Source organism: Eretmochelys imbricata, chromosome 3 (genome assembly GCF_965152235.1).
Source record: "Eretmochelys imbricata isolate rEreImb1 chromosome 3, rEreImb1.hap1, whole genome shotgun sequence".
NCBI classification, from domain to species: domain Eukaryota; kingdom Metazoa; phylum Chordata; order Testudines; family Cheloniidae; genus Eretmochelys; species Eretmochelys imbricata.
This window is the reverse complement of record NC_135574.1, coordinates 99,045,273-99,056,604: the sequence shown is the minus strand read 5'-3', so window position 1 is coordinate 99,056,604 and position 11,332 is coordinate 99,045,273. Positions and strand designations below refer to the sequence as shown.

Genomic DNA, 11,332 nt, shown 5'->3' with positions numbered 1-11,332 from the left:
TTGCTGTATTTTAGAAAGCTAAGCTGGGTAATCATTATGAGTACAGTCTGAGCTGGGAGATCTATATGAATCTGGTTATATCAGCTCTTCTCTGCTGTACTCCTGTTTGCCTTAGCTGTGTGTATTCTGGAAGTCCTGAATCCTCGCAGCAAGGGGTTAAGGATAGTGGCAACTCATGTTGCAGTGACCAGGGGGGATAAAAAAACAAAACAAAAGCCATCTGAAAACAGGAATTGGAAAACAAAACTATCTTTTCCTGGGACCTAGTACTGTCTAGTGAATAAGTTTCTTTCTACACTTGTACTGACTAGTTGAATATACCCTATTTAAATGTTCAAGATTATAGTAAAACACTGCAAAGGAGCAAGAAATCGCCTTGTTTAACAATACTCATGAATCATAGAGTCTAACTGGAGAGACAGGAAGCATTTCACATAATTAACTCCTCCCCTCCTTCCTCCTCTGTTTTGCAAACGCGGATCTTCAGAGGAGGAGCTGGGGGATGCTAATGAGCTGAGTTGCCAAGCGAGGCGCTGGCAGGAACTTCATTACCCTTCTTTGCCTTAGTATCTTGGCAAATTATGCTGCTACTCGCACCATGAACTGGCTGTCTGCTTCCCCAGGAGTGGTTTTAACAGCATACCACCCCAGCGGCAACAGTGCCGTGGCCGGGAGTAATGCGAAAGAGAGCGAAGAAACGTCCCCCTCAAGGTAAGGTGTAGTGCACGGGAAACTTCACCTGCTCAGGGAGACCGGCAATGCAGAGGCAGTCTCAGCTGGGGGAGACGCTGCTGCCGCTACCGCGCAACCTGTTGACGCAGGAATGCTGTCCTAGGCTTCAGTACAAAGGCTCGGGGGTGCAGCCTGTAGGTTACAGATCAGAGGAGCAGAGTTTGGAAAACGTCAGAAGTTGCTCTCTTGCAATGAGGCGCAGGGCATGGTTTGGAGACTTATTAACGTCTGGAACAGGTGCATTTTCAGGGACAGCACATGAGCTCCCACAGATTGGGAGTCTTTAATGCCTTTAGTGTACAGCAGGTAGAAACACACTTTCTGCCTGCAAAATTACCATTCTTAACTGGTAAACACGACAGGATGAAAACACAAACTGGTGGAGTCAAGCAGCAAAAAACTCCCCCCTCCCATTGGGCTTACCTGATCTTTGCTTTTGGATGCGGGGAGGGGGTGGCCCGTGCTGTCCTTTCACTTGAGGTGTGGGTGGAGGAGAGACCTGCACAATCCATGTGTATGTATATTGCTACTGTTCATAAGAACAAGTTTGACTCCAACAAAACAGCTCCTCACTGGCACAAGGTGATGTGGTTATCTAGAGAGAGGAACATGTGGTGCAAATAGGCTCTGTGTACTTTGTTCTTTTTTTCCAGCTGATTTTTTTTTTCTAATTACCTCATACTTGGTCAATTGTTTCCTGCTTCAGTGTGTGTGCTGGAAATAGTAAATATTCACTGCAGCTAAAGGCACTGAGTGGAAAACTTGCTTGTAAAGTGAATGCTATTTAACTCAGTTAGTACCTGCATGTGTATTACTTAAACACAGCAGCTGCAGTTCTTTATGCACCTTTCCCTAGGCCTGGAGGCTGATGAGTGCTTTGCCTGTCCAATTTCCATGGATGCTAGTGGGAGGTGTAGATCAGGCCCTTCAAGTTAAGCATTGTACAACTCTTCATGGGGCCTTTATGTATATTATACTGCTCTGTTCTTTGTATGTGGTAAGTTAAAGGATGGTTCTGGTAAAGAGAAAAAATAATTTATTATTCCCTGCCCCCCCAGCAAAATTGGTACATGAGAAAGGTGTCAGATTCACATGCAGACTAAAGATCAGATTATTCCATAGAACAGGTTTCGCACAGGCAGCAGCATTGCGGACTTCTCATCGACCCCCACAAAGGTCATCTGTAGAGAGATCACCTGTGGGAATGAGTACTGTCTCCATGGCTCATTCTGATCATTTACTATTTCTCTGTTGAGGCAATCAACAGAAGTGCCAGCAGTGGTGGTGAGATTTATAATACTTAGATTATGGAGGGCCCATTGAATCATAGAATATCAGAGTTGGAAGGGATGACTCTGGAGGTCATCTAGTCCAACCCCCTACCCAGAGCAGGGCCAATCCCCAGCTAAATCATCCCAGCCAGGGCTTTGTCAAGCCTGACCTTAAAAACTTCTAAAGGAAGGGGATTCCATCACCTCTCTAGGTAACGCATTCCAATATTTCACCACCCTCCTAGTAACAAAGTTTTTCCTAATATCCAACCTAAAATCTCCCCCACTGCAACTTGAGACCATTACTCTTTGTCCTGTCATCTGCTATCACTGAGAATAGTCTAGATCCATCCTCTTCAGATCCACCTTTCAGGTAGTTGAAAGCAGCTATCAAATCCCCCCTCATTCTTCTCTTCCGTAGACTAAAGAAGCGCAGTTCCCTCAGCCTCTCCTCATAACTCATGTGCTCCAGCCCCCTAATCATTTTTGTTGCCCTTCGCTGGACTCTCTCCAATTTCTCCACATCCTTCTTGTAGTGTGGGGCCCAAAACTGGACACAGTACTCCAGATGAGGCCTCACCAATGTCGGATAGAGGGGAACGATCACATCCCTCGATCTGCTGGCAGTGTCCCTACTTATACACCCCAAAATGCCATTGGGCTTCTTGAGCTTGGCACTGTCTTACTATGTGCATGTGTAAGTAAATTTGTGTGCCTCAAAGAGATTCCAGTCTAAATAGACAAGGCAGATAAAGGGTGGGAGGAAGGAAGTACTAGGATCCTGATTTTATAGATAACTAAGAGATGCAGTGACTTGTCAATTCCTGGCTCTGCCACAGGCTCCTTGTATGACCCTAGACATCAGAAATCTCAACTCCTTGTTTAGTGCTTTACCACAAGACCATCCCTCTTTTCATTATTGTGTTGCTAATTTCCCCAATAGGATATTAGGAGTTAGACTATCACTAGAGCTGTTTAAGTTTGAGATTGTTTGGATTGTTATTGAAAACCAACTGGTTTTGTATAGACTAATGACAAGAGACTCCCACCACCCCTCTCCCTGTGTTAACATCTGCTCCTCTGCTTTCATTCCATTGATATTCATGGGTATAAACATGAGGACACTGCAAGGCTGGTACACTCCTGTAAACATGGAGATCCATGGACACAGTAATGCAATCCTATTCTTACTTCTGAATGTGGCTAAGGGTTCTAGAACTAGTGAAAGCAGAGACAAGGGTACTGAAAGCACCACACTAGAGAGCTGAGACTCAAAAGGGAGGAAGTAGTGAAACCCCACCGCCATGTTGGGAGGGATCCTAATTTCTTATTTATCTAATGACATTTTTTCTAAGTTTGGCCCGCTCTCTCATTTGGCATTTATCAGAAGGACAGGATGAAAAACATTATCCTGCTCCCTAGAGAGAGAACTTTTGAAGGGGGAATGTTCAGCTAGAAGCTCTGCAAGGGTGGGCTGGAAGTTTGGTGCCTTACACCTGCAGTTGTTTCAAATGCACAAAGGCCCAGGGCCTTTGCTTTGTTGCTTGGAAACCTCTTCCCCATGGCAACACAGCTAATTCAGGAGGAGCATTCCCACATGGTCCCCACTAATTTGCAGCTGCCCCTGAATGCTCCCTTAAGTGGGAGGGTTCATTGTACAGAAGGAGTCACCATACAAGATAATGCTGATGGCAACAGCATTATTTTACATGGAGAATCCACATGGTATTGAGGTGTAAAGAGGGGCATTTAATGTGACTAGCAGTCATTCCCTAGTGCTTTTACGTCGCTACCCCTGGAGCCTGACTTCCAACCAGGCTTCTGTGGGATGATGGAAATAAGGGGAACATGCTCTGGAATTCTTGATCCCTCTTTCTAGTTCGCCCCCAGTCTGAATGTACTTTATCTGGCTTTCTTCCAAGCGGATAATCCAGTCGTTAGTGTTGCAGCACTGTTTGCATGAGCTTAAGTGACACTAAGACATAACAGTAGTACATTTCTTTCTACATGTATAAGAAATCTTTACAGTACAGTTTAGGCATCTAGCACTTTCTCAAAATATATATTGTGGATGTGTTTGAATGGTAGGGAACCCTAAACTCCAAAGTACTTAAACTAGGTGAGTAGACAGCTCAGACCAATATCAAAACAAACTGTTTACCCAGGCTACTAATAACTTCAGTTTTAGGAATTTGTGACTAAATGTAGGGGAATGTGGAATGAAAAATGTGTCCACCTCCTGCCTTTGAAAAAAATCCTGGTATAAGAGCTGCTCAGCAAATCAGTGCACATAGGAATAATGTTAGTTTGCCCTCTCGTAACACCTTTGTCTTGAGGATCTCAAAGTGCATTGCAAACATTAGATGCTAGTCGTATTGATACCAAAAGAATCATACTGTATTCTCTTATCAATGGTTGGTTATGCAGTCTGCCGCTCTGAGGATTTTGAGTCAAATGCACGCCTATGGAAACTGCCAGCTACCAAGTATGTGTACCACTTTATAGCCCACTTACACAGTCTTTTGTGGGGTTCATGTGATGTGTTGGCCTTCTGCATAGGGGTGACTCATCTTTTATGAGGACACATTACATACGCATGCTGGGAGACACTTATACATGTGAAAATCACCTAGCACAAGCTATGTAATGGTTTACAAGTTATACTTACACAACTAATTTCATACCCTAACTTCTACATGATACAGTCAGATAGGTAGGTTAATGAAATAACCACCAGGGCATAATTTGGTTTAACTTTTGAAAGAGTTATGGGTCTCCTACTCACTGGTCATTTGGGCCAGATTTTCACATCCTTCTGCATATTGAATACTGCCTTGCTATGCAAGTATCCCCACTGGCATCAGTTGTGTGTATTAAGGTACTATTCAGCATGAGTGAGGCTTTAAGATAATATGTCCATATATGGATTTATGAGTTACATGTTAAATGGCCAGGCAAACACTCTTTGCAAGTTGTACCTTTGCTTGCTGAAAAGCTGTGTGAGAGCTTTGTCTTCAGTGCTGCTTCTAATTAGAGCTGGTTGGTAACTTTCCCAAAGGAAAATGACCTTTTCACAAAATTTAAAAATTTCCATGGAAAAATTTCTGTATGAATCCTGGGCTTCCCTCAATGTGTCTATTTCCATCCCTGCAAGGAGATGCAACAGGGCCACAGCAGTACCACTGATTTGCTCAACCTCCAAACACAGTAAAATGCTGCATAAGACATTGAAGCACCATCAGGGATTTATACAATTTATATTGGTGGAGCCTTTCCACCCATACTGGGTTCTTTCATAATCTGTTATTCTGCCAGAGGTGGAGGTCTCCCTGCATTTACCATACGAGTTATTAAGTCTTGTAACCTCTTTCATTATGCTTCTATGGGGAGTTTTGTAGTATTTTACACATGCCATTTCACATGTGCTGCCTTGCACTACCTTTTCCCCATAGCAAAACAAAAGATCCAATCCGTCTTGATGTAATAGACTTAACCATGGCAGTCTTGCATGTAGTGTCTGCAGAGCTGTACATGTAGATGTTTTTACTGCAGATAGGTAAATGCCGTCTTATTTGGATCTTCCTGCTCCACTAAACCACACCCAATTTGATGCTCATCTTACAAATTCATCTTGAACGGATGGACATGAGTGCTATTTAAACTGCTCAATTTTAGAAGTTTTCACTTTTTTCCCCCCTCCTACCCATGGGTCCTCACCTCACCTAATGCTTGAACCAAAGCGCATTGAAGTCAACGGAGCAAATGCCATTCACTTCAGTGGACTTTGGTAAATGAGGAGCAACAGTTGTAGTCAGTACAGTTACATGGAGTCCTGATTCTCTCCCACACGTCTGACACTGATGTATGTTATGCCCTTTTCTGTTTATATGGGGTCTAACAGACCTTTTAATTAAGAGGTCCATATTTTTACTTATTAGTACGGATAGAATGATTAGATGGATATGAAGTATAATATAGAAGATGTGCTGTTGAAAAAGTTGATTTTATTCAACAGCAGAGTGTAAGAGGAAGATACAGAGGCCTGCTTTATATCTTAAAGCAAATATTAAAGTTAAGAAAATTATGTATGATGCATTAAAATTATATGTAATTATTTGAAACTAAATATACCTAGAAGTCTTTTTGAAGAGCAGAATAGTTACACTTGGAGTCCCTGTTTTAAAATGAGTCCTAATGCCAATCTGCTGGCGTTGCACTCGATAAGAATTTGCAAAACTGTTAAACTATTGTCACTGCCAATATTCTTCTTTGTATCATTGTTTAATAAAATGAGCTGTGACTAGACAAGTTGGAGCTGAAAGCTGTAAGGCTTTCAGACAAGCTATTTATAGATGCCCCAGAAACATCTGTAACTTGAACACCCTTCTCTGTAATTAATGTTTGCACTAGAGTTAATATGTACCTCATGTTTTTCTATGAATTAGAATACTACACGCTGAGCCCATAATTACAGTAACTCTGCTACATGAAAGTTCTTGCCATGAATGATTCTGTAGCTTCCTGTTGTACATGGCTCATTGATTGTTAATGAACTTGATTGAGGAAAGAGTGATTCCACTATAGTATGATTTTGAACAAGATGACAGGCTACATGATGAGTGCTTTTTTTTTTTTTTTTTATGAGCCCATCTCTGCCCAGGAATCTTGACCTCGGAATTATTAGAGAGTTTAAAAATCAAACCAAATGGAAAGTAGAAGTAAATATTTAAGAATCTAGATATAAACCCCCCAGCAAAACCCAGTTTATTCTATAAAACACATTTAAACCATTTCGCCATGTATATTTTTGGCAGAACAAGATTAATGTAGGTTGTGGCTATCCTCTTTAATAGCCATCCCCAATGAAGGGAGAAGGCTGTGCAATGGAGTTCCTGTCTCTCCCTAACATACAACCTATGGAGTTCCAACCCTGTGAAGCTTCAAAAGATGGGATTCCTTGGAATACCAGGGAGGAAAAACAGTGTTACCAAGCTAGCCACCCTCCACCACAACTTTCCACAGCCCATAGATCTGCATGACCAGGGGCCTGGCTTTTCTGTTCACAGGAGAAGAAAGAATCATAGACAGTAATAAGTCCAGTATTGTGCTCACAGCATATGGACAGAAGTTAGATGAAAATATCAAATACCCTTGCAGCAAGGTTGCGATGTAATGTTACTTCTAGTCTTAGAATCCAGACTAGCTCACAGTAACCGAGAGAGAAAGAGAGCAGGCTGCTCCCTAAGGCACAGAGGTACAACTCTTCCCATCTTGTTCTACATTGGTTCTTCAGACTGACTGCTGCTAGTCTTGCTAGATTGTACACTTTACTACGTAGTTAAGGGGGCCTCTACGTAGGCCTAGGAAAATCCTCCCCCTCCCAAATACACTCTTAAAGTGATAGCTTGCAATTTCACAACAGTCCTTAATACATCACACTCAGGAAAGGACCTTTCCTTGGAGAGGGGCAGAATGCAAGGAAGGAAGGATAGATAGTCTTGCAGCTCAGGCACTGGCCTGGGACTCCAAAGAGCTGCATTCAGTTATGGGCTCTTGAGTCTTTTAAATATTTTATCTTTGTGTTTTAGTTCCTCATCTGTAAATGGGAACACCACTTTTTGGTCACCTTTTATTTGTTCAAATACAAAACCAAACTCTGATCTCTGGGGTGCAGTTTGTTCAGTGATTTATAGAAATGTGGCTTTCCTGGGAAATAAAATCAAGATTTTTTAGAGAGAGATCCGAGGACTTTTCCATGATAAGGCACTGCTACCTATGCTAACTTGGGATCAATGTCCGTTGTTCTCCAGCACTGCATTTTTCAAATGGATGCAAGATTATTTACTATTCTTACAGCAACTTACCATTGTGAGAGTAAACAAAAATACAATTACAGAATAAAATTTTCCATCCTGCAGTATCCACAATAAAGAAAGAAGGCAATTATACCTCATGTTTAGAGGGAAGTTGATTTGGGCTGTTTCTAATATGTTCATGAAGTTTGTTCAAAGCAGCTTGTACATGAGAAGGTATTACCTTTATATCACTGCCTCCTTTAAAACAAAAGCCACCACATTTATTATCCTGCCACCTGTTCTTGGCGCCAAGTTATGGGAGGGTAGATGCTATTTTTTGTTTTATTTGAATGTCAGTACAAAATTTCTCTGGCCTACCAGCATTCAGAACTCCGGTTCCTTTCTCCTGATTCTTAACACACTGACGTGGCCTTCATTCTCTGGCCTGAGCAAGTCAATCTTTCTGGCTCAACTTCCCATTTAAAAATAGGAATCATAAGTAGATATTTTACAGGGATGTTGAGAGAATTATTTGACCTTTATAGCTCTTTTAGGATTTAGCAAATGTTTAAATCTATTAATATTGATAGGATTAGCTGAGAACCATCTCTGTGTAAGAGTCAGGACATTGTGGAAGTTTGTTTTGTTTGGAGATAATAAATTGAACATTACAACAGTTACCTTAAGTGTCCTGTTCTTCACAGAAAAATAGAAAGAGTAGCTTCAAAGTGTTTGGTTATAGGCCTACTCTAAAGGTATAGCATACTTTGGCATATTTTCCCCATTCCCTTGGGGACAAATATTGGAAGGGAGATAATACTAGATTATTTCCCTGACTATTTTTATATTATAAACATAATATAGCATGCTGAGTGCTTTTTAGACCTTGGCTACACGAGAAAGTAGTACCAGCAAAAGTCCTATTAGCATAGTGTCACCGACAAAGCTATTTCAGTGGAGTGGGTTCACATTGCGTGCCAGCACAAGTGGCCGCTCTTTTGGAGTTGTGGGCATTTGGGGTCAAATTCTCATCTCTCCCACTGTTCCATCCCCTAATCTACTGCTCTAGAGACATGTTTTTGAGCTCTGCCGCAAACACGGATGCAGTACATCACTTTTCTCCATACAATTCTGTTATACTTGGAAAGCTGCAAAGCTCAGTCAGCTGAGGATGAGTGAATATTGAATGCATTAGATTCACTGATACAGAACAACTGCACATGGTGGTGCGGGTTTGTTTTGGCTGCTCCTATGAGTACCAAGTAGTGGAACTGAACTGTGATGTAAGCCTAGGATGACCAGCAATGGACCCAGAATTTCCAGATGTGGAAGGGCACATTCCTCAAGTTGTGTGCTAAACTCAGCCCAGCACTGCAGGACAGCTATCTTAGTGTTCCTGTCCTGACAGTGGAGAAAGGGTGGCAATAGCAATATGAAAGCATGCAACCCCATATTACTATCTGTCAGTGGTAGTCAATTTGGCACTGAAAAAGAGAGAAAAAAACAAAAACAAAAAAACATGGTGTGGGTAATCATTATCGAGGTGTGTAAGGCCATATCACAGGGGTCCACTCACCGCTAGGGATGCCTGCTCCCAGCTGCTCAGGAGATTAGCTCTTTCCAGGTGCAGCACCCGCCTCTGGCGGTCTCTTCACTTGTCTTCTCTGATGTTGCAGCCCCTCTGACTCCAGGAGCTGTGACTTCCTGTTTGCAGATTAGTCCTCCACCAAGGTCACTATGGTTCTCCCCTTCTGGGGTATCAAAGTCTCTTCAAGGCAAATTGTTTCAGGCAATTTACTGTCTGGTCTACAGTGGCTGGTAGGGGAACCTAGGCCCACCTTCTACTCCAGGTTCTAGATCAGGGGCCCTTTTATCAGAAGCCAAGGTTTGCCCTATTCTATACCTTGCTGCTTTGCCCCTGAGCTTTCCTACCTTTCTGGGTCTCCCCCATCTCAGGGACTACCAGCACAAACTCCCTCCTCTCAGGGAGTAACTGTAGGCTACCTAGCTCTGTAACCCCCAAACATGCCTCCTTTCTCCTAAGAAGTGACTACAGACTACCTCCCTACAGTTCCTCTCTGTTCTCAGCTCCTGAGCTTTATACAGGCCCCTCCTCTTCCTGTTCAACTGAACCTCATGTATAATTACTTCACTGCTCCCTGGCTACTCCTCCAGGTGTAGCCTGGGGAATTAATTAGCCCAGCTAGCCACCTTAACCCCTTCAGGCCTTGTGTGGGTGGATACCCCATCATAAAGTGTATCCTACTGTACAAAGCATTATGGCTGGTCAGTGTGCAGGAAATAGATGGGTTCCATGGCATGGGCTTCCCAAATGATGCTGGGGCTTAGGTGGGACACATCTCCATACTATAGACCTCTGCATAGCTTGAGTTCATAATCAGAAAGGGGTGCTTCTCTATTGTTACGCAGGCTGTGGTAGACCACTGTGGGCAATATACAGACATCAGAGTTGGGTGGTCAGAAGAAGTCCATGACACTTGGATTTTTAGAAATAGAGGACTTTTGACAAGACGAAATCTGGGACCTTCTCCCAGACCAACCAATTGACATTAATGGAGTTTCTATGCCATTTGTTGTTCTTGGTGATCCTGCCAACCCTTTACTTCCCTGGCTTATGAAGCCATATACCAGGATCTGGACATAAGCAAGGGAAGGTTCACTGTTGCCAGAGCCCGATGACTGTGGAGCGTGCATCTGGGGGATTGAAGGACAGCTGGAGATGCGTCCTGGCAAGGCTTGATTTCAGCAAAGAAAAAATATCCCAATAGCTATTGCTGGATGCCGTGTAATATGTGCAACTCTACTGACAAGGGGGAGGAATGAGGAGTTCAGCAGACAGACTGTCCACAAGCAGCCTGATAGTAGGTTGGTTACTAGTACCACCGCAAGTACTGTGTGGGTGATGGAAGCTTTGAGAGCTTACCTCGACAGCAGGCAAAAGCCAGTGTCCCATTGACTTGGTACTCTGCTGGAACCTGTCTTTGGGCAATATGCATGATTTATTTTAATGGAAATTTTAGGAAGCAATCCTTGGTAATATCCATGAATTATGAGCTATAATATGCTTAATTATATTGTATAATGTGGAATGGAAGCCATGCAAGCTATATGAATTCTTTTCTAACAATAGAGGCAGCACTGTAATGACAGGAAACATGATATTCAGCAGCATAGAACTGCTGAACATTGCTTGTTGTGCTTTAAACAATGCCTCACCAAAAGAATCAAACCACCAAAACCAGAACTATGTACAATGAAATGCAACATGCAGCTGTGCCCAGTTTGTATCACAGGATTAGTTGATAGTGTGGTCAATTAGTTTTTTCAAAGGTAGGTTAATATATAGAGATTTTGCACATCTTAGTTGATTTTGAACTTTACACCAGAGATTAGTTTTATGACATACATCAAAGTACATCATACATGTGAAGTGTAATCAGCTGTTTGTGATTTTAGTATAAGAAATACTTGAGTATGTTCCCATTATCTTCACCCCAGCGCCATCCTTACTAT

General features: G+C 42.5%; 1 protein-coding gene across 1 annotated transcript in view; it reads left to right on the top strand.

Annotated features, from left to right (window-relative positions):
• Positions 1 to 579: 579 nt before the first annotated feature.
• The window catches only part of ARHGAP18 (Rho GTPase activating protein 18), an 84,337-nt gene continuing 73,584 nt past the window's right edge, over positions 580 to 11,332 (top strand). Inside the window, exon 1 of the mRNA XM_077813031.1 lies at positions 580 to 711. Within this exon, the coding sequence (XP_077669157.1) occupies positions 599 to 711 (113 nt within the window). The 5' untranslated portion in view covers positions 580 to 598. The remainder of the gene's footprint in view (positions 712 to 11,332) is intronic.